Genomic DNA, 24604 nt, shown 5'->3' on the forward strand with positions numbered 1-24604 from the left:
TGAAACCTGAACTAAGAAATATTCCAAGAAAATCAATCAAAAACAATGAGCTGTTTAGTTACCACAAATATTGCATTACTGCAATTGGTATGGGTCTGTGTCCAACAATGGACCGGTGCCTGCCTTGAGTGCAGTGGTGCTGGGATAGGCACATTAGTAAACCCTACAAACCTGAACACAATATGTAGGATAAAAGATGAATGAATGAAGATAACATAACAAGCACATCTTTGACACATAGAAAGAAAACCAGAGTACTTTTTAGAGAAACGCAGAGAAGGTCAGCAGGCCAGGATCTGATGCCTACTTCAAAAGGGCTGATCTCAATGACTAGTGGCATTAAGCAGTAATGGGTAGAAAAGTAAATCAAACCTTTGATATGAAACAGTTTCTAGTAAAGAACATAATGTTTATTCACGAAAAATGTTCAAAAAAGAATATCTCCTTTTCAAGGTCTCCTATGCTATTGGAGTTTCATATCCTCTGTCGATATCACTGTTCACTTATGGATCCTCAGAAAAAACAGAAAAAGAACTGTTGGACATTGTACACAAAAACTTTGACCTCCGACCCGGGGTCATTGTCAGGTAAATATGCCATTTTTTTCAAATAAAGTTGAAAAAGTTTTAGGTTGAAAATGTTTCACTTTTGGGCGGCATGGTGGCGCAGTGGGTAGCACTGCTGCCTTGCAGTGAGGAGACCTGCGTGGAGTTTGCATGTTCTCCTCGTGTCTGCGTGGGTTTCCTCCCACAGATCAAAGACACGCAGGTTAGATGCACTGGCGATTCTAAATTGTCCCTAGTGTTGGCTTGGTGTGTGGGTGTGTGTATGTGTGTGTGCCCTGTGGTGGGCTGGGATTGGCTCCAGCAGACCCCCATGACCCTGTAGTTAGGATATAGCGGGTTGGATAATGGATGGATGGATGTTTCACTTTTTTTATTTGTCAATTATCAAAACATTTTTTGCTAATTTACCTTACAAGGAATGCTAGACTGGTAACTTAAAACCTGAAAATGCAACACTTGAGTTTAATCTTTGATTATATGAACTTAAGGGTGTGACCACAAGGGGGTGCCATTGAGTCCCAAACTCCAGACACAACCACACTGACACAAGTCCTGGTTCAAATGTTATAAATGGTTTATTCTTACAACTGCCTACTGGCATAAACCAAACAGCACAATTCTTCTTCTCACTTCCTTTCTGTCCTTCCACTCCACCAAGCAAGCTCTGTCCTTCTCCTCTTCCAACTCCAACTTGCACGGATGAGGAGGAGCGGCTCCTTTTATCTTAGACCCGGGAGTACTTCTTGTGCCAGGGCATAGCCTGTAGAAAGCACTTCTGGGTCAAATGGAAGTTCCAAAGAGTAAGGATCACGTTTCTTGGTAAGGGATTGGAATCCATCCTGATTTGGATGCCCCAAATGCCTGCTGTCCTTAATCCTAAACCTAACCCCCATCCTCAAAGGCACTAAATTAATCTTTCCAGGGCAAGGTGGCCAGTTTTACAATGTGTACACTATTGAACAAGAAGTTATAATCACCATAATGTTCATGACTTCTGTCTGAAATAGAACAACAACAGTCAGCAGAGGAAATGTCCAGCCTGTAGTGATCTTTGGCTACTCCTGAAATCTTATATGGGCAAGGTCTCCAACCAAGTCCAATTTCATGACATTCAAAGCAACAAAAGTTCCCCATTGAATGTTTTGTCCTGTGCGTTTAGAAGCAGGAGAGAAAACCAGGATCGACACCCTGCTTTATGGATTTTGACTCTCCTTTTGTATTCCATGGGTTCATCTGGGCAGGAACAACAGGATAACATGACCCTAGGGATTCTTTCACTCAAATGCTGGGAAGAAATTACTTTTTAGCATGATCCCCCAATTAATTTTGTGGTACTGGAACAGTCTGGGATACTCTATCAGTAAAAGATGGACCTCTGATTGTCTGTACCATTTGTTCCTGTTTTTTAGATGGGACAGCCACATATTTTGTAGGGGTCTGAGTAATTTCGATGCTGGCTTTAATATATTGGCCCTTTTCACTCTGAACTCCCTTTCCATCTTGGTCTCTATAGTCTGAGGAGACATTTCTCTGACTGGATGCCCAAACACTGGAAAATCAACTGTCGGACCCTGTTCATGTGTCGAAACTGCAGCTACTTGGTTCCCCTCATGTATGTCCAGGACCCCTTTGCTCTGCATTCCCTTATTCATTACTGCACATTCATTACTTGTGCAGCCAAATCAGCTTTAGTCATAAGTCTCATGCCTGCCTGTTTCAGATAGGCTTTCAGTGTCTCCAGTGGTGCACCCGTAGCAAGCTCTGTACGGGTTGTACACTTTCCTCAAGCTTTCGTAGATCTAGCCAACACTAATTTCTCTGGCTCTCGTATTGGGCTTCGGGTGTTCCCTTTTGCTCCTCTGAAGTCGGTTGGTGTGTGTGCTTTATGCATGCCTAGTTGGGCCTCGCCATGTTACTTGGGGGATATAGCTTGGGCAGTCACCACATTGACCAGTCTATTCTGGCTGCATTATTTTTGTTCCAGTTTCCAGACATGAGTCCAGACTGCAGTTATTAAAAGAAGTGGTGAACATGTCTCACTCACCAATTCTTCATTTGTATCTGTATCTGTGGTGTGGTGCAGCAGGATTTGTTGCTCCATTTCTGGGTTGCTGCTTTGGTTTACCCATGGGACCCCACATTCTTCCCCGTGACTGGTCTCTGTCAATGGGACACCTTTGTCATAGGGTCTTTGCTTTGCTGTAGGTGTATCACGGACATCTTGCCTAGGTGTAGAAGAATGCAGGAAACAGCAAGCCACTGACTCACTACTCAAAGGGCAAAAATACAAATTGCCGGGTGATTGTTTCCCTGGTTGTTCACAACCCATGGTGAAATGTACCTGGGCAGGTGCCTTGTCTCCTGCAGAGTCCTCCAGAGCGTTGATGAGTTTGTCTTCGGAGTAATCATCTGTCCTTTCAGAGAAGACTTCATCTACTTCCTGTAACTAGGACAGTCTTCCCTCCAAGAATTTCTAGCACTCAGGAGGGCAAACCATAGCAACAGAAAGTTTGTGTCCTGAATATCTGCCACCTCTTTTTGGCATTTTCTTCTCCATGGTTATAATATAACAGTCATATTTACCGTGCACCATGTATGGTTAGTCTGATATGGTTTTGGCCAAAAGAAAAAATGTTTAAATGCAGGTTCCTCAAAAAGCAGACAGGCAGGAATCCTGCCGACTATGCCACTTGTGACCACAAGGGGACACCACTGAGTCCCAAACACCAGACACAACCACACAGACACAAGTCCCAGTGGAAATAAACGGTTTATTCTTACAACTACCTTGTATAAAGGCTTGAAAATGGGCATAACCAAACACAGAACAATTCTTCTCTCTTTCTCCCACCACTCCTCCAGGAGAGCTTTGTCCTTATCCTCTGCTGACTCTGACTAAACTGGTTGCGGTCTAGTGGCTCCTTTTATCTTAGACCCGGGCGTACTTACGGTGCCAGGGCATAGCCCGTAGAAAGCACTTCTGTGTCAAACGTAATTACCAAAGCGTAGGGATCGCGAATCCCTTTTCCTTGCAGGATGGTACCCATGGAACCTAACAAGGCTGCTCTATCGTACTCCAGTTCCCAACATGCCTTGCAGGTATCTGGAGTGATAGTGTTGTTCAGAAAAGCTGTCATCTAGAGTTTTGGTGGGGCCAGTAGCCTTGCCAGATTGTCTCCCCGTGTCCTTTCATCCTACTTGCCTCTTGGCTAAGTAAGGGATCGGAACTCATCCCGACAAGGAGGCCTGCACATATGTGCTGTCCATCAAAAGATAAAATGCCATAATTGCTTATTTATATTACTGTGAGTTAAAAAGAACAGTACAAAGATTGAGTGTCTACCTACATTATATGGGGTTGGCCCTTCCACATCAGCCTTAGTACAGTAAGGCACAAAATCAACAAGGTGTTGAAAAAGCAGTTCCAAAGCATGTCTGTACCCCTAGGGGTACATAGATGTAATGAAGGCATGTACCTGATAACTAGTCAATTTACTTATATGAAGGGATCTATAGTTTGCTAAGCATTCTCCATTCCACTGTAGTGCAAATAGCAAAACTGCACTGTTGATACAAGCAGGATGAATCCATCCAGTATCATCAACCTCCTTTCAACATACATCAGGACATCAAACCAGACTATGTTTTCCATTTCTCAAGTATTTCTGTTCTTAGCTCATTGAAATTGCAGTGTTTCACTTTTTATTACCAGTAGTTATATCAGTTCCTGTATTTGACTAATAATTGAATGTCTGTATCTGCCTGAGCGTAGTCAATGTCAGCCTCCAACAGACACTTTTATTAGCAATTTGATTCTGCTAGGTGGATAACTTTGGGTGGTGACCAGTTCACAGTACACTCTCCCCATTGTCTTGTGTGAAAACCATGGTGTGTGTGATGCTGTAAATGATAAACTTGTGCTATGCATCTGTCATTCAATGTCGTGCCATGTTCAAAGCCACTTGTATCTTTGGTCTTGCCTACACCCCCTCTGCATATGTATATGCATGAACAATCTTTTCAAGCTGCCTAGCTGCTTTAAGCAGAGAGTCTGCATATGTGAAGTTGTCTTCATTGCTGTTGAACATTTAAAACTAATAAGTGGTGACATGGTATAAAGATAAAGAAAATGAGATTTTAAAAGGCTACATTGTGGAGTGAGCAGCTGGTACACTATTAGAAGCATATTATACAAGAAATGAACAAACAGTAGTACATTTTTCCAATAATGGAAGGTGGCTTCAGTATTTAAATTGCTATTAAAACTGATTTGATATTTAAGACAAGTCACGTGTCCTGCATTCCTGTGACTTCAAAAGGAAATCAAGCAAAATATAAATTACGTTAGGAGTACAAACCCTACCTCCAGGTTGCAGTGATACAAAACATTTGTGAACAAATTGTGCTATACTGTATATAATGAATCTTATTACAATAAATTTTAGATTTCAACTCATTTGTTATTTACATATTTTATATTTCTAGGGACCTGGAACTGAAGCAACCAATCTATCAAAGTACAGCATGTTATGGACATTTTGGCAGAGATGATTTTCCTTGGGAGAAACCTAAAAATCTTAAACTCTAAGATGTTAATTTTTTGCAACTGCCAGAGTTACTTTACTTGTTAACAATACCTTCAGAAAGGCAGGTTTGAGTGGTGGTAAAAAATGTAGTTACAGAAAATGTTCCATTTATTAGTAGCGATTAGTGATAAAAAGTAGAAGATTATGGTATATATAGTGCTTAATCATTTTTAATGCAACTTTCAAGATTTTTTATGACAATGTGAACAAGTCTTACAGAACAAGGTTTTCTATAATCCTGTGAAGATGTCTGGAGAATCAGGCTTCCCACGTTACTTTTCATAATGAGTGCTCTCACATTAAGCTTTATTATTCAATCAATACTGTGAAATGAAGAACTGATTCTATTTTTTCTTATATTGTCTAAATTAATTTTTTTATTATCTATGAAATGTCCAGCAGGAATAATTTGCTTGACTGTGCCAAGCACAATACATATCGTTCAATGGTGCTGCTTGATATCTTCTAGTTGACAGGTATTTAATCTTTTGTAAATAAAAAATAACCAAAAACCAAATGTAATATTTGTTTCGATAATATGCTAGTTTTCCTCAACAATACATAAAAAAGTAATTGCTGCTATTATACATAAATAAACTGTAAGGTTATATGAATACTGTATATAATACTGAAAAAGAGGAGGGTAGATTCATTTAGAAATTCAGTGTTTGGAAACTTTCTGCACCTTTAATCCACCTTTAAAATGCAATCACAAAGAAAATAAGGCCACTATTAAAGAAATACTCAGGCAGAAGGCAGGTTTGATTATCTTTAACAATATTTAAAGGGCTAAAGTAACAACTGGAATTTTAGAAAATGAAATTTTGCTGCTGATAAAAAAGAGATGGATGTTTACCATTTTCTTTGTGTTGCCAGCTTTGAAATACTGATGTTAGTAGCAAGTCCTTATTTATAGATGAATGGCTCATCACTGAGACATGAATCATAAAGCAGGGAAAAACCTAAATGTTAATAAAAGATTGTATTTCTACAATATATCTGACAAATTCCTATAAACATTAACTTTATTTACATACACCAGATCAGGACTAGGACTACTGGACATGAATTATGTGAAGAAAGAATTTGTTCTTAGTGATCAAGGAGCAACAAATGTAATTGCAAATATTTATGTCTTTCATTTGTTATCCAAAGATACTGTATTGTATAATGGTAATGTACTGCTGCCTTTGTTTGTACATTTTTTATCAGTACTACTCATCAACACCACTGTCATGTTTTATTTTGTATTAAAAATGTAATTATTTAACAGATAAAGGACCATACCTTATTACCAAATAATAAAGATGGCATCAATCAAGCAGATGGCAAATTAATTTCATATCTTAGTTCTAATCCTTCCATTCCAATATACAATGCCAAAGGATGCTCCTGCTCTGTGTATTTTGATACAATACATCAAAAGTGCACTAAACATGCAGCAGAAATGTTAGTAATAAAAATTAAGAAGCATAAATATAAACAATATACAATAATAAAAAATATACAGTAAGTACAATAACAAATGTCTGCCAAGTTGTTTCACTTGTTACAAGGAGGAACATGTTGGAAAAATGTTGGACAAAGTCTACAGAAAAGAATTATAAGGCAAGAAGGTGAAACAAAGGCTACATAAAGATGATGCTATCTGAAATTCAAAATATTTCTTCCATTGACTGTACAAATACTATAACTGGATGCTGGTTAAGATCATACTGCATTTTTCAGCAGAAAACCATCACATAATGATTTATACATACAGTATATGGAAACCGTCGGACAATGGAGTGTTGTCCAGTGCAGCAGCCTGGGCAGTCTGAAAAATGGGATTTAAAGTTTGTAGGAATGAATGGCTGACTAAGGGCATAAACTGAGAAGACATTAAGCAAAACATAGATAGATAGATAGATAGATAGATAGATAGATAGATAGATAAACAAAACGTACCATATAATAGATAGATAGATAAATAGATAAACAAAATGTGCTATATAATAGATAGATAGATAGATAGATAGATAGATAGATAGATAGATAGATAGATAGATAGATAGATAGATAGATAGATAGATAGAACTTTATTTGTCCTGCCTTCTTAATCAGCGTAGTGATTTGAGGATCCTCTCTTCTTAAAGGCCCAAAATACTACAACATAGAAAGTCACAATGCCCATCACAGAGCTGTAGAACATATAAAAGATGTCACTACCCACATGAAACAAATGAAAAAGTGTTTGCCCTGCCCTTTCTTATGTGGTTACTGTGTGTTATGAGACCAGTCAAGCCTGACATTAATGTGGACCCCCAAGTACTTGTAGCAGTGCTCATAATGGTGTCCACATTAAAATGACATCACAATGGAGGCTCACTACTTTTCTCAAGACTTCTGGAGATTCTGGTGTGCTTTCTAATTACTCTCATGCCATTAACAAAATATCTTAATATTTATGTATTTTGAAGTTGTTGCACATCTCATCGCATTTCCAACACATCAGGCATTTTAATTTCTTTAAACTATATAGAAGCATTTGCACAAAACATATATTTAAATACTGTGTTACTTTCAATAGAGATTGTAGCTAAACAAATTAGGCAGACTGGCTGTAATATAACATAAAGAAACTATCTTTAAAGATTAATACCAGGTCTATGCAAAAATAGAAATAAAAGATTGATTCATGGTGTTTAGTTCAGAATGGAATGAGCAAGAGGGTTCATTTTCTCCACATGTTGCCATATATATATGCAGATATTAGTAGTAAAGGGAGATAAGAATATCACTTAGAAATACAAACAAGCAGTGCTGTAAGAAATGAGCAAATACTATATTTTGGCTCGCAGAATGACTTTCATATTGTTAAAGACAAAAGGGTGGGCTGCAATGTATGCATCTAAACAACTGTCAGCTCATATAGGGTCTGGACACTAGTGAGTGAAGTAACTGTTCATTCTCCTTTCTTGTATATAATAAAGCTAAACAGTCAACATTCTTTACTGAATAAGCTAAGAAACAGAGAGATTCATCTTCACACATAAAACATGACTTGTTGAGTATTCTACAAAGTTGATAAAATTAGTATGCAGATACACCAAACCTGTAAACAGATTTTCATTTACATAATTAGATTTTTTGTACCTTCATTAAAGAAACATATGTTGTGAACATTACCAGTATCTCATTGTTCTATTCATTCACAGAAGAAAGTCAAAATTAAACTGGACTTGATGAGAGTGGTTGGCACCCATGCCAACTAAGAGGATAGCAGCCCTTATTTCTTTGCAGTTAGAGTATTGTATATAACTATTTTATTGTAAAGGAAACCATTAGACTTTGAACTATTAAACACTTTCAGGTAAAGGTAGTGGTAAACAGCATTAAAAGAAAACAGTGTGTTTTGAGGGGTACACAAAGTAACATGAAATAAAACATGAAAAAGGAAATATCAGTCAGGTCTTTTTTGTGGTCTATAATTATTACAAAATGTATCAGAAGAAGATACATAAAGAAACACAGTGGGGTCTTTTTCAGTACAGTAAGTCTTTTTCATCTGAGTAAGATTTGGAAAAATGGAATCAATAAGTCTGTTGAATCAACAACAAAAAGGTTGATTATGGCAGATGATAGATAATGTACTGCCATAAACAAAGTGGGGGATGTATTTCACGTCACTGCAAGGCCAGCATGTCCAGGAGATTGATATAAAAGGAGACTGACGCATATCTGAAGCAGTCATGACGTCCCACACATAATAAGGACGTGACCTTCCGAAACCCTTCTACACTTGTTATGCAATATTTGAAGGGACAAATGTGGAAAACTTTAAAGAAGGGATAATATTTTGCACAATCCCCATAATGACCGCAAGATCTATGCTAAAATGAAAAGATTCATGAAACATCTGTACTAGAGGGAAATCACTAAGGGAAGGCATGCAGTAGTTTAACAAAAAATATGATTATAGATTGTTTTACATTGCATAAAATTAAACCAGAACAGGTTTTAGCTTTAAGTGCCAAAAATACAAGTTTAGATTAAACTGGGGAATAATTATAATACTAAGTCCTCATAGAGAGAAGGGAAAAACAAAGGCAAAAGTGAAGGAGTGAAAAAATGGATGGCAAGGATTAGGCAAATTATAGTAAGGGCTGCTGTAATATAAGGTTATAGCAGAGAAGTGCACTAAAAAATTATTATGTCTGAATTAAGACAAAAAGCAAAATGTACAGAATCCCCAAAGAAGCTATAGAAGAGAAGGTGTGACAGAGCAAACTTGCACAGAGCTTGAAGAGGGCAAGAAACAGTTAATTAGAATGGAACTCACTTTGCACCTGACTGTGGTGTGTTTGGGAAGTGGGTGGGCACCTGAAAGCCCCAGGGTCCCAGTTCAGTTACAAGTGCTACCTTTGCAGAGTTTGCTTGCTCTCACTGTGTTACATCAGAGTTCCTCTCCTGACTGGGGTTCAAATCCATGGTTTATGTCATTTATTTATATTACTGTTACTTTTGTTAATTTTTATTGATTTATTTATTTATACATTTTATTTAATAGATGCTTTTCTTAACACTCAAAGTCACCTTACAATGAAATTAAACAACAGTAATGAAGATATAAAAATAAATAGAACAATAAAATCAAATAACAATAAAGGTACTGCAGTAGTAACAAACATCAAAGGTATCCGGCTGTAACAGTGGAAAAACTCATATTTGGTATGCCAGTTTGAAAAGATATATTTTAGGGCAGTTTTAAACTGTGTTATTGAGTTTAGCTGACAGATATGAGAGGGAAGAGAATTCCAGAGTTGAGAGGCACTATGAGAGAATGCTTGTGCTCCCACAGAACAGAGTTTGATGTGTGGTACAGAAAGCAGAGCTGTAGATGAGGATCTGAGGGAACGGGAGAGAGTGTAAGTCTGTAGGAGGTCAATAAAATAGGAAGAAGTGAGATTGTGGAGAGCTTCAAATGTTAAGAGCAGTATTTTGTATTGTATTCAGTAATAAACAGGGAGCAAGTGAAGCTGGGAGAGAATAGGTGTAATATGTTCAGTGGATTTAGAACAGGTAATTATCCCAGCAGCAGAATTCTGAATAAGTTGCCAGATAGAATAGCATCACTGTAATCTATACGTGAAGCAAACAAGGCATTAACCAATATGTTGCATAAGAACAGGACGGTCTAGAAATGTTTTGGAGATGGAAGAAAAAGACAGAGTACCGTCAAGTATGACGCCCAGGCTCTTCACCTGGGAAGGGATATCTGTGTTCTTTCTCTTCATCTTTTGGCTGCTCCATATAGGGGTTGCCACAGTGGACCATCTTGCATCTCTTTCTGTCCTCTGGATCTTGTTCTGTTACACCCATAACCTGCATGTCCTCTCTCACAACATTCATAAACATCCTCCTAGGCCTTCCTCTTTTCCTCTTACCTTTAACATCCTTTTGCCAATATATTCAGAATTTCTCCACTGCACATGCCCACACCAAAGCAATCTCGCCTCTCTAACTTTGTTTGTGTTAATGTTGTTAATTAAAATGGAAGAACAGTTAATTTTAGCTAGTGTAGATTTAGAACCATTGATGAGCACCTCAGTTTTACTGCTATTTAACTGGAGAAAATTGTGAGTCACCCATGACTTTATGTCTTAGAGACATGCCATAAAAGTATGTGGAGGGAAAACAGAAGTGGATTTAGTGGGTAGATACAGCTGTGTGTGATCAGCATAACAATGAAGATTAACACCATGGTGTTGAAAGACTATTGGGGAGATGTAGATGAGAAAAAGAAGTGGCCCCAGAAGAGAGTAACCACTGCATTCTCAGATTTAAAGCCCTCTTCTGCTCTATTTTCCTAGCCTATGCTATATCCCATGTGGTTTCTGGGAGTTCAATCATTTTCAGAAAAGCACATTACATGGGCCAACAATAGTACATATCGTTTTCAAGAAGAGAACTGTTGAAAGCATCTATTACTGGTTTAGCAGAAAAGCACATCCAATAATTATTCTAAACTTTCACTAAAAAAGGAATTAAGCAACACTTGTGTTGGGTAGTGTAACGTTTAATTTTAGACTTATTTCCTGGTAGCCCTGGAAGTAAACCAAAACAAACTTACTGGAATTCTTTAAAAGACTTCCTCCCTTTTCGTATAAATGACCACGTAAAGACGGCTTGAGGCAGAACAATTCTACCCACCATTTGAAGGCAAACATGTTGACCTGGCAGATCAGCGGAGGGCTCCTGCTTTACTTCTTCTTTAGAAGTAACGCTCTGATAGGTAAGTAACAGTAATAACTGCATTGTGCGACTGAGAGAAAAACGGATCAATATCTTTAATAGCTGCACTTCTTTTGACATATATTTTATGTTATTTTTAAAAACATTTTGTTAGTGTTAATAATTAGCATGCTGCCTAGACTGAAGCCACTCAAAACCTGGCTTTACTAGCTAACACATTACAATACTTTGTGATCTGAAACTCATGCCTACCTCTTTTCGTGTCTTTACTTCAGCTTGTCAACAATTTTGTTTATCCAAGTACTTGGTTATTAGCTGCGGTTTATTGCATTTTTGGTGTTGGGTGTGAAAAAGTTTACAATAATCCTAAAGAGAATCTCATTGTGAAAAGCAGATATCTACTGTTTTTGAAGTGGCTTCTTTAAAGCAACACCCTTCCAAAACTATACAGAGGAGAGTTGTGAATATCATGTTTCATACATCGTGATCATGTCTTCTTTTCTCTCTCTCTCTCTCTGCTTGCAGCAGGTCCATAATGGTGAGTTACCCTTGTCAGGGGTGTGAAAGGAAAAAAGACAGTTTGCTTTCCTGGCTTTTGTAGTGCATTTACTTTAGAGCAATTGACCAGCTACTATTAAACACTATACATTAAACATGGAGAAATTTGTTAAACTGACCCATGATGTTCACTAAGTGCCTCAAGCTCAACATTATATTACACCAAATAACACAACGTGCGGTAGAAAGAAAATCATCAGAAAATAGCAAAAGGGCTTGCAAAGCACTGACCAAGGCTCAACATTAATGTACCAGTTCGCTTAATTCCCAAATTGTTGCTGTATTTTAACTCCATATGTTACAAATATTTACTATGTCACCTGTGTTACATGATTAAAATCCTACTGTATACAAAACCTGAAAATACAGTATACCACCTACTAAATTTAAAAAACAACATTGAAACCTTTGTAAAATGAATCATTTTTGTTCTGTATAATTTATTCACAATATGAACCATGACAATATTCTAAATAATATTCTAAAATGGAATGAAACTGAGTAAAGCAGGACAACAATAAAGCAAAAGTATTAAAAGTGCAGCACAGGTCAAAATAACAATGAAATACTGACAGACACTTAGGAGAGGTTTAGAAAGAAAACAACATGAAGAACAGAGAACATACTATGGGACATTGCATTATTGCTCTTAATAACATGAGCAAAAAGGATGCAAATCAGTTGTTTAAAAGTTAATGATGTCTGATGGGGGTATATTTGTGGCATAATGGCTAAAGGGCTGAAGTGCCAAGAAGGATGCTGCTGGTTCAATTCACAATTATGACCCTGAGAATGTCAGTTACATCAACATAGTACACCAGGACCACTCTAAGATGGCATATGTGGTATTTCATTGAAAAGCAGTGTGGGCATCATATGTAACTGCACCATCACAAGGATGCATTGTATTTTAATCCTGGACAAAAATTAGTACCCACTGTTATCTGCATGCAATTTCATTGGATATTTGGATGCAAGTTCAGGGTCATATTAATATTCAGTTCTATTTATAGTTCTTAAAGGTAACATGTTGGAAGGAGGAAAAACAGGCAAGCAAAGGCATCTGAGCGACTTTGTCAAAGGCTGAACTGGAGGCAGCGTGAGAATCTGGGAAAAGTTCTGCTGGGAAACCTTGGGTCCTGGCATTCATATGGATGTAACCTTCAGACAAACCACCTATCTATAGTCTGTTGCAGGGCACATACATCCCTTCATGGCAATAATATTCCATGATGGCAGTGGCCTCTTTCAACAGGATAATGTGAGGAGTAAGAGGAAGCAAACAGAATAGGGAGGAGTACAGTGTGCAATCAAGGCAGCAACTTGCTAAGCACATCTTCATTGAGCTTCTCTAAACTTTTGATTTTCCACTCTTTCTCTGGTAGTGGTCTTCATTTCATTTCATAAATGAGAAAACACGGGTTGGCTAATTTTCTTTATTCTATAACTAGGCGGCTCCACCTCCTGCTCGCTTCGCTTGCCCATCCCCAGGTTTGGTTTCCGTATATACAATTTAAAGAGATTGCTATTTTGATGGGAATTGGTACATATGCATTATTTTCACTTTTACTTTAAAACTTTTGTAAAAACAATACTTGTCCTTTATTTCCGGCCCTGGGCATGGTTAAATCTCTTTCTTGCAGGACGTATAACGCTGCTTGCATTGTGAAGGGGGAGTGGCTGAACGCACGGTAAGGAGATGCCATTGGATCATCTGCTGTATTTCTGCTGCTGCTGGCAAGCTGCGTATTCTGTTTGTCGTGCTACACATTGATCATTTAAAAGCCTGTACAGCAGCTGTCCTTTTACCACTTCGTGTCTCTGCCGCTCGCATTGTGAAATGGGGGTGGGGGGGGGTTGAACGCATACTAAGGAGGAGCAGTCGGATCATCTGCTGGCTTGCTGCGTGTTCTGCTTGTCGCTTGTCGTTGTTTTAAGAGCTGGGAGCACATAAAGTGTGTCTGCCAAAAGCATTCCAACAACTGGATGTTGGATGTCCGTGAACTTGTTTTAAATGTTGTCTCACTGCCTTGTCACGTGTGACATTAAAGTGTCTCTCACATCAAATTGTCTTCCGAGAAGATCACATCTCATCTCCCTAGTCTCCCTCCCAAGATTATTTTATAATAGAGAGATGTCATCAAGTTTCAATCTAATTAATCAAAGTGTTTTTGAGATTTTGAGGAATTTAGTTTTTACCACTAAATATTGATATATCATTCGTCATTTCTTATCTGATACCTACTGTCCTAGATGTACTATTCTGCCAAATTTTAGCCTTTTTACAAAATGGGGAGTAGTATTTTTATTGAAGAGTGAGTGAGTCACTCAGTCAACTTTGCATTATACTGTATGTGTATATAGATACACATTTGTTATTTTATCTTACTGATATATACAGTAGTCTATCTGCCCATTTCTGTTGTTATTTTCAAGTTATTTATACACCTTTGTGCTTGTATCACCTGAGCTTTTTTATTTTATCCTTTGTTTTTCTCTGTACTTATTTGTTAGGTAGTTTTGTAGAGTGTATGGAATAAAGAGAAAAACAATTGTTTTTGCAGGGTTTTCTTTACCTGACAATTGTCTGCCTTCTTCAAAAGATCCTCAAATGGTATCTGAACAATTAAAAGTAAGTCAAGTATTTTCATAAATTCAGCATATACTCAGCTTAATTATTGATCAATTTCTTTAATTTTATATTCAGGACAGTGCAATGGTGAGCTTGAGCTGACTGCACAGTAATCAGCTGTGACTGAGATGCCCTTCTATCACTCTTTACACTCACATACTTGATCACATTGACCAGGGGCCAGAGTAGAGTCTCAAGTTATCTGTTCTAATCACTGTACTACCAGCAAGCACTACCACACAGCAATCGGCAGTGTGTGCTCAGTGTTCAATATGGAGTACAAATTAACTTTACAGTCAAACTACAGCTTAAGGCCATGAATGAAAATATCAGATTCACTATAGTAAACAGTTATACTAGTATTGTCTGTGGGAGTAGGGGTAGTAGTTTGTGGTGTAGGTTAAATTAATGTTGAAAATGTAGGCAAATGGGTTCAATTCATTTTTATTTAAACAGTGCATTACTTCACTGCCAATAGTATGTTATGGCCTATAGGTTACTGCAAATAGTGTAAAGTACTCTTTTACTGTGTATTGTATAAACAAACACTTATCTGTTAGATTAAGAGGTGAAATGATGGATGCTTTTCAAATTATGACAGCAATCAGCAGAGTGGATTCTAGCTGTGACTCTAAAATTAGTTCTTCAACAAGAACACGGGGACACAGATAAAAGCTAGTTAAGGGTGGATTTTGTACAAATATTAGGTTTTCTTCACACAGAGAACCACATTCACAAGGAATACACTTCAAGGTAGCGCTGTGACTATGAGTTCCAAAGGTGGTGAAAAGAATGTGAGGTCTCCAAAACAGGCCCCAAAAGCAGGCCAGGACATTCACTGTTCTTCTCATAAGAGGCTCATTCCAATTCATCCAGCTGTCTTATTGTTATCAGCAGGCTATGGTCTTCACAAGCCTAACAAAGAGGAGCTTCCTTTTAAAAGTTCAAAATATTACAAGCATCTGAAAATGGCCAACAACAGACGTAAAACTGTTAAAACTCTGGTTTGTAAACAAAAAGGGTGAAAATGAATCTTTATAAATTTGAAAAATTATTTACAAAAATAAAGAAATACAGCAAACATACTCAAAAGAATAAAAAGGATGTGCCTAAAAAGATATCCAAGTAGTGTCAATGGTACTTTAGTGTTTAAGAATTATTTATAACTCTGCTCATTTTAGGAATTAACATTTTAATCATCACAGCTTGATTTCATGTTATCAGTGCACAGTGCTGTGACTCATTGTACAAATTTTGTGAAAACAAAAAAAAAATCAGGTGAGTCACATTTTAAACGAACAAGGGATGTGTCACTAAAACATGCTGGTTTATTACAGGTCAGCATCAGACTTAGAATTTGAGTTTGGTTTAAGCAATAAGTATCAATAAGTTTCATTCAATTTCTTAAACTCATGCCTTATACTATATACATGAGGCAACCCACACAGATCCATTGCAAGACACATACTGTACATGCATACACCCACACACTATGCGAATTTTGAGGTGCCATTTAGCTTTACAAGCCTTTTTTATAGGGTAGAAGAAAGAGACAATCCACATGGACAAAAGGATGTTCAGCAACTTGGAGTGGGCAGGACGAGAATCAAGTCCAGATCCCTGCAATTAATTTAGGAGGCAGCAGAGCTAAAATAGACTCCTGTCCACAACCCCTATCCTGCAAAGGAAAATAAATCAGAGAGCACAAATTTTGGAATGATAGATTTGTTAGATGCCGGTACACTATGATAATTATACATTTCTTGATTAGAACACATTTTTAATGAAGTACACATATAATCATAACCAAACATAAGCAATGGATTAGTTAAAGTCATTTACATCCATTCAAACATTTTCAACCCTGCTCAATCTAGTTCAGAGCATGGGGGGTTTACACTTACACACCATCATATTGGAAGAAAAGTTTCCAATCAGCACAATGCACAAATCTTTTGGGACGTGTGAGGAAAATTGGTGTATCTAAAGAAAAATCCACACAGACACTAGGGGACTGTGAAGACTCCACACAGACAGTGTCTAAACAGATGAGCGTCATACTGTAAAGTGGTGAAGTGGTAGTGCTCTCCATGGCACCATCATGCTGCACTAGTTAATGTCATTACAATACAAGATAAATGTGTCCTAAAAAGATATATATCTTTAAATAATAGTAAGCACAAATGCATTTTATGTTAAGTAACTGTGGACTGTTAAAAAAGTCAGGATAATTTAATGGGAAGTGAAATTAACAAAGTATAAGAAATGTAGACTTACAAGAAAATATTACAATTCATTTGAAAATAGGTCTGAAATTTGAAAGTAAAAATGCTGTATTTTCATCTAATATGTTATATACTCTGCGGTGGGCTGGCGCCCAGCACGGGGTTTGTTTCCTGCCTTGCGCCCTGTTTTGGCTGGGATTGGCTCCAGCAGACCCTCGTGACCCTGTAGTTAGGATATAGCGGGTTGGATAATGGATGGATGGATGTTATATAGTATAATATTATGAGTTAAAAATATTAACAGCAATAAAAGTAAACTGTATGTCATTAAACATTGTGATGTTTTCAATGTCTTAAGAATTTAACAGAATGCACAAAAGAAGAAATAGATACATGGGACAGAAGGAATGTCGCATTGGTCCTGTCTTCTGCAAAAAGACTGATGGATTTACTTGAAAAAAAGCAGAGAACAGGTAATTGCAGCATTACTAAAATTCTTTTTCTGATAGGTTTCCTTGTGTTAGAAATGTGTATTTAGCATATTTGATTTAAGTGCTTATTTATTTATTTTGCTTTTTATTTAGTTGATCACATACATGAACAGTGGAAGAAAATACAATGAAGTGATGAAATGCCACTGGGTCTATCTCTACTGACCCCACAATCATTCTCTATAATGAGAAGATGTCAAATAAACTGAATATATTTTTTCACAATTAATCTTTTCTTATCCCAAATAATTCTTCTCCTTCTTGCCTAAATGATGATCCTCGACAAAGGACAATGTTTCAGGTGAGGGACATTGGTAGTGTACAGCTACGGCTGATAACACATTCTGAAGATCAACATTAAGAGTCTCTTCATCTGCTAGTGTCACACCAGTCCACTAATGTATGTGCCTTAATTATCTGGATCACAACTGAATATACAGATGGTGGTGAACTGCAGCTCCAGATTTTTCCCCTTCAGCCTATTCTTTTCCTTAAATAATCATTTGGTACACATAGGCCCTTAGCTTTCAAATGTGTTTGAGGGGCTATTGTCACCATTCAGGCAACCAAGTGTGGTGACACAAGAAACAGTTATAAAGTAACTGCACATGAGGCATTTAATATATGAGGCATTTAAAATGAAAACCATAACCTATGAAAACAATCATCACAGCACAAAATTAAGAGATGTGTTACTGTTCATGTCACAAACCCATTTCATGTCATTACTCAAGTGTACTTAACATTTAGAAAGATGCAACATTCAGAAGGGTTCAGATTCCATAGCCTTCACATATGACATTTGTAATTAAAATGATTCAGATATAAACTATCACCTGCGTGTGTTATGAACACCTGGATAGTCACTGATGTTCATGGACACTTTTATGAGCATTTTTATATTAAACAGGAGAAGAAATAAAAGAAGAAAAATGTGGTCAATATTACAAGTAAAGGGTTTTAATACAGAAAATAAAAACAAAACAAAAAACTCTAAGAAACCAAACAAGAGCACAAAACCGGGATCAACATCACAAAACAAAGAAGGTAAAAGGCCACACAATCTAGCACTACTTTGAGTAGTTATACCTAACTAATACTAACACAAAGGTTGATTTTTTTGTTTCTGTGGAATTGGTCTAACACCAGGATATACAGACCACACCATCACAAGACTTGCAACGGTCTTAGCAACAGTAAAGACATAACAATATGGCAGCAGTTAAGCTAAAACACATTAAATGAAGGTGATGCAGTGATGCCATAGTAATAACTATATTAAATAGTTAAATCAATTGAAAGAACATTTGCAAAAAAGAAAAATACATCACAAAATGATTTCCAGACATCCAAATTATTAGAGGGCAGACCACAAATACATATGGATTATTTCACAGTAAGTCGATACTCATGTTGCCTAACCATACTGAATAAAACAACTAATATCACACAACACAGTCCTTCTTTTTACCCCAAGTTTCACCGCACAACTACGGGCAATCATTCAGTCTTCCTTACTGCACACCATCTGTCACTACACCTTCCATAAACCTCCCTTTTGTCTGGTGCATTTTAGAAACTAATTTCTTCATTTATTCTACCTACGTAATGGTTACTTCCAGCTATACTTTTTTAATTCTTTTAAGTTTTGTTTTACAGACTTCATTCTACTTTCAGTAGCTAATCTCACGTAAACTGAATACTCCATTTATCATTTTGCTAGTTTATTTATTTAGATGTTTTAGCCAATGCTTGACTAAATAAATTTTTTTTTATTTTTTAAAGCATGCAACGACATTATTCCAGCTCAGTGTGAAGTGCCCATTCCACCCAGTGCTGGCGGCCTTGTATGTGTTACCATATCAAATATTCGATACTGTAAGCCTATGTGTAACAGGGTAAGTACAATAAAAGGAAAATAAGTTGAGAACCTAGAATATTTTTATTAACTAATTGCTGGAAAATACTTTAAAATTATTTGCCAGATGCTATCATAATAAAACATTTGAAAACCCATACAGTGTCTAAAAGTAGTACAATGATTCTTACAGCAGCACATACTATTGATTGAAAATATTATGTACAGTATGTGTGTCTGCCAGCTACACGATAGGCAAATCTAAAGTAAGACAGGTTAGAGCATCGCAAAACACAATTAGAAAATGTCACGGAGGATTTATTATGCACAATTGTAGTAGTAATGGTAGATGTAGTACTATTGTCACATTTACAGAATTCAGGGAAATTCTTCAGACTGCTAAACTAAAAACTTTATTTAATTGAAAAGTGAGTGTATTTGTATGTGATTTGAATTAGCTCACTTTGAGGAAAAACAAAATTGTGACATTAATAGCAATCCTACACCTCCGCTACTGTATAAGTTTAGAGAAGCACATATTTACTTTTAAGTCAAAAGGATCCACTTAAAAACAAAAATAATATAGAGTTGTGCCTAGTATAATTTTATAAGCTTTATTTTTAACAAGCAGCAAGAACTAGCAACAACTTAAGAACTGTTTTGTTTCATGTTGCTTGTGACAAGACCTCAGTTTGAAAATGAGCACTATGATGTAGACAACACACACACTAACAAGACAGACACGTCAGCCCTGACATGAACAGGTGCTTTTACTGTTTAAATACTTTAACATTCTCAGTTGTTACCAAAGGGCATGTCTCTAAAACAACAAACATGCACACTTCGAACAAAGGCCACCTACCGTTTCTTTTACTCATCCCACTCTCTTTCATGTAATCATTCCTTTCTGTTCTGTGGCGGAAGAAGCCATACAGAATTCTAAGCAACCAGGCACTAGGAAATTAAGTTAAAAAGTCTCAGACTTTTACACGTACAAGAGGACAAAACTTGGAGATCAAAACCGAAACTGGAATATTGAATCCAAAATGTAAATCATTGCTTGATTTCAAAGTTATAGATATATTAATACATATCCCAGATATATTAAGCATAATTTTCAGTTAATGTCTTGCCCATTACCTTGGCTCCTTGCTTTTCTATTATTGTTATTTGCTTTCGGAAGACACCTTTTTTGAACCACTTTTGTTTTTAATCCTTATTAGTATGGTGGTTTATACGATTTGTCTTTAGGAGGACCATGTCATTTCCTTCACGTTTGACTAAACTTAATTTCTGAAATAAAAACCTCTGGTGTTCTGGAGTACAACTTTATTATATGACCACATGAGAATAATATATTAGGCAAAGGCACCATAAGTTGCTATTTACTTGGGGTTTTCAAAGGGCTTGGACAAAATTAAACCTGGGGTACCAAGGCATGTTTTAGTTTCTCTGGCTAAACAAAATCCTTTTTCTGTAATGGTAATTTCATGTTTCTTTTGCCTTTGATTTGCTGTATCTCTTATGATTTTTTGCTTGGTTCCTGAATGTTAAATATCTGCATATTTCTAACGGATTAATTTATCCCCCTGTCACTGTTGAACTACTGTTGCTGATGCTTGCCTTTATCACTTATAGTGAGAAAAAACTGTACCTTATTGCACGTAAATCACAAAGAAGCTTGACTGAGATTCCTTTCGCTTTTTGCATCATCTGAACTCTCAAAACTTTTTCTCTAAAGATGCCTGTGGGACTTCATTAATGGTTGCTTCAGTCTTTCTGTCTGGAATTATTCTATCAACACTAACTGTTTACAATGAACTTTCTAATGTTTAATTTGTACCAGTTGTAGTAGTACTAATATTGGTCACGTTATTCAATGTCATGATAATAATACTTACTGTTCCCTTGGTTTAGTGAATTCCTTTGTTTTTAATCACAGTACTGTATATTTTTGATACAACATGCTTCTCAAGCTGCTCTTATTAGCTTTCACAAGGGTTATTTGTAGTCTTGTTTTGTAATTGAGGTCATTCATTTATTCAATTTGATGATATACTGTAATCTTATTTGCTCTCCAAGGAGTCACATAATGGAGCATATTGTAAATGGTACAACCATTCGTCAGATAGCAGATGAACTAAATTATTAAAATATTAGGATAAAGAAATTATTCTACAACAATAAAAACAGACAGGAGATAATATTAGAACAGCTGGCGTCCCTGTCTTGCAATGTAACATCATGTGTTATGGCATCCAGCATGACTATTAGCAGGAAAGGCACAAACGAAAATTCCATTACACGTAGCAGCATACAAAAAAACACAAGTACCACAGCAAAACCTCCTATCCAGTCTTAAAAATGGCAGGAGAATTTATAAGCTTATAGAATATTTCTAATTATTCATGATGTTTTAAAGCTGTAATAATTGCGATTTTCCACTCGTTTCCTTTACAGATGGGTATTAAGCACTTTAAAGATTTCATTTACCAAAGAGACTGGAATACTTTATTGTTTCAGGAGTCTGTCGTCTATAGATGGGCACTAAACACTATCCTTCTTTTCCACAAAACCAGCCAGTCTGAATGGGTGAACTGGTGGGCTTAATAAATGCATTGTTTTTTCTGAATGTATTCTTTCATTACCTTAGGCTTTACAGAAGAAAAACATGACATTTTTTGTTTAATGGGGTCCAAGTGAAGCATATATTGTAAATACATTTGTCATATACTGTATATGTTGCACACTGTTTATGCTTTTTATTTATTTTACTTTTTATGTGTGTGTCTTTTTGTAGGTACTGTATCACTCACACTAGTCTGAGAGAGATACACGCACCTGAAAATAAACTTGTACAGAGAAGCTCTGAATCTTTTAGCAATCAACAGCAACCGATTACTGTTCATGCTGGAACACCTTAAGAAAACATGAAAACTAACTAGCATTACAAAAACAAAAGCAAGGTCAAGCACACAACATTTAGAAGGAAAAAGATGAAATTTAAAGTGCAAAGGACCAGGTTAGGTTAAGATCTAAAGGTAAAGCAAAGGTGAAAAAATGTTTATTCTAAGGAAGAGGAACAAGAAAGAGGGCTAACTAGCGAACTTTTTATAGCTGTCAAACTTTTACCTTCTGTCAAGCCTCTGTTTTTCTCTATTTTCATTTTCATGTCACTCTTTTATGGAGTCTGACAGTGATGCAGGAAGCAGCTGCTGCCAATTAATGAGACAGGCATGGCAATCAAAACCTGAAAATTAGAAGACAGCCAGTGTTCACTGGGAAAAATGTTTCTCACCTTCGCCATTAGCTTCAGGGATTTTTTTTTGTTACTTCCTTCAATGTACAGTACCTTCAGAGATACTTGTCAGAGGGAATCTGATGCAACAGTCTGCTAATCATGACATGATGTATGCTTCTCTTGAGAAAATAATATTTTTACCTGCAAAATATTAAATTCTTGTGATGCACAATTTTACATTTTTGATGATATTGAGCAGTCATTTACAACTATAAAAACTATTGATGTCAAACATGAAGGAATTTCTTTACCTTGAATATGTTCTGATTGCTTCACTTTAGGGCTATGATTTTGATTTCATCAGAAGAAGTCGTATATATGAGCAGTGTGGAGAGCAAACGGAATACAAGTGGACTACTCAATATATTGGAGGACAAAAACTAGCTTTCTGCAGCAGTAAGTGAAACTAAATTACAGATATATCACATTGACATTCTTACTTTGTTTTATACCCTAGCAATCCAAGTACCAAAAAACTTTATGCAAGTACATATTTGTGTTGTTTTGTGCCAAATGACAGTACCTAGTTAGGTTTTAATTAGTAGAAAATGTATATTTATTAATTGTCATTTTAAATAAGCTGTGACAGCATAAGAATTAATGAAATTCTGCATATTACTTAGTAGTTTAGAGTTAGCACTGCTTACCTTGGTGACCCAGGGTCCTGTATTTGGATCCCAAGCTTAGCCATTGCTGATTTGGAGTCTACAATCTGTCCCAGTGTCTGCTGGGGTTTCCTACAGATACTTGTGTTTTCCTTCCACATTCTTAAAGGCATGCTGGTTATGTTGACTGGTGACTCCAAATTGCTTGCTGTGTGAGTAAGTCCTGTGATAGGGTGGCACCCTGTCAGGGGCTATTTCCTTCCTTGTGCACAGTGCTGGTAGTATGGGCTCCACGAGACTCTTAATTAGATTAAGTAGGGTTGAGAATGTTATGTTATTATAATGCCGGCAGCATTATAAACAGATATAAATACTTTGAGCACATTTCGACAAAATTATTTCACAAATGACAAAAGAATTTATAAAATATACATATTAAGTACATACTTCACTTACTTTGTGTTTTTTTAATCCCAGAGTCATCAATTTCCGTGGCAGGTGCGCCTTCAGCTTATTTTACAGAAAATGAGGAATGCCAACAAGTACTGCAAAATCAAGACTTGCAGAAGAGCATCATTAATGACTTCCTTAAAGAGCTAAAAGAAAATGGGATAAATGGCAACCACGAGATGGGTTATGATTGCCTCATCTGTGGCTCATTTCCTGTGTAACTGTTTGTTCAGCCCTAAGAATTTTCAGTTTTATTTTGCTTTGTTTTATATTGCCAAAGTTGTGATTATTATGCAAGTATTTTCAGTAAATTGATATTACAATACAGAATTCTCAGTGGAATCCTGTTTTGAACATCAGTCAGAATAGCAGGTTGATAAAAATCTTGTAAAAAATGTACATCTTGTTATCTGTACCAATTATTGTGCCCATTAAGCTCATTGTCTTGTGTTCGGTCACATGCATTGCTTTAATAAGTAATTGATGTTGCAGTTTGCTATGAAAACAGACTAATGGTCAGAAACAAAATTAACATAAAGTTGAAACCACTTTTTCAACAATATAAAACATTTCTGAAAATGAATGTGTTAATCTGAAGCTGAGTAACACTTCATTGGCTGTTCAAAGACACAATTTTACTTTTAAGATTGCCAATATTTGTCTTAAAATAGATAATAACACAATAAGATAATAAGATCATGCATAGAATTATTTAAAGTCATAGTAAATTCAAGATTAACTTACACTTTTTATTTCCATTAAACCAGAGGTGCTTGGTTATTAGGGCTGGGTATCGGCAAAAATGTCCCAATTCGATTTGATTCCAATTTACAATGTCCCAATTCGATTAGATACCTATTTTATGTTGATTGAATTAGTGTGCACTGATATATTTGAATTGTTGGCTTTTTAGAGATTACTTAATCATGCATAGAGAACATTAAAATGTGACAAACCTCACTAACTCTTTATTTGAAAAAAAATCTACATAGTCACGGAATATCATTTAAGAAGAAAAACTTGATTAGTAATGAACAGTTAGAAAGAAAAAAAACTTTTTCACAACACTGAATTATGTCAAATTCACCATAATTTAAC

The 24604-nt window shown here is 36.4% G+C and overlaps 2 protein-coding genes across 2 annotated transcripts in view; both read left to right on the forward strand.

The window, feature by feature from the left end:
* Positions 1 to 6489, forward strand: part of LOC120542872 (S-adenosylmethionine synthase-like) — a 63080-nt gene extending 56591 nt beyond the window's left edge. The window contains exons 8-9 of the mRNA XM_039775579.1: positions 454 to 587; positions 5052 to 6489. Of these exons, the coding sequence (XP_039631513.1) occupies positions 454 to 587; positions 5052 to 5154 (237 nt within the window). The 3' untranslated portion in view covers positions 5155 to 6489. The remainder of the gene's footprint in view (positions 1 to 453; positions 588 to 5051) is intronic.
* Positions 6490 to 11299: 4810 nt separating this feature from the next.
* si:ch1073-126c3.2 (uncharacterized protein LOC555816 homolog) lies at positions 11300 to 24294 on the forward strand. The gene is made up of 6 exons (XM_039775591.1): positions 11300 to 11426; positions 14509 to 14576; positions 17160 to 17274; positions 19078 to 19190; positions 22733 to 22847; positions 23534 to 24294. The coding sequence occupies exons 1-6, from the start codon at positions 11360 to 11362 to the stop codon at positions 23725 to 23727; spliced, it is 672 nt and encodes a 223-aa protein (XP_039631525.1). The 5' UTR covers positions 11300 to 11359; the 3' UTR covers positions 23728 to 24294.
* The last annotated feature ends 310 nt before the right edge of the window (positions 24295 to 24604 follow it).

The sequence above is a fragment of the Polypterus senegalus genome, chromosome 1 (genome assembly GCF_016835505.1).
Source record: "Polypterus senegalus isolate Bchr_013 chromosome 1, ASM1683550v1, whole genome shotgun sequence".
Taxonomy (NCBI): domain Eukaryota; kingdom Metazoa; phylum Chordata; class Cladistia; order Polypteriformes; family Polypteridae; genus Polypterus; species Polypterus senegalus.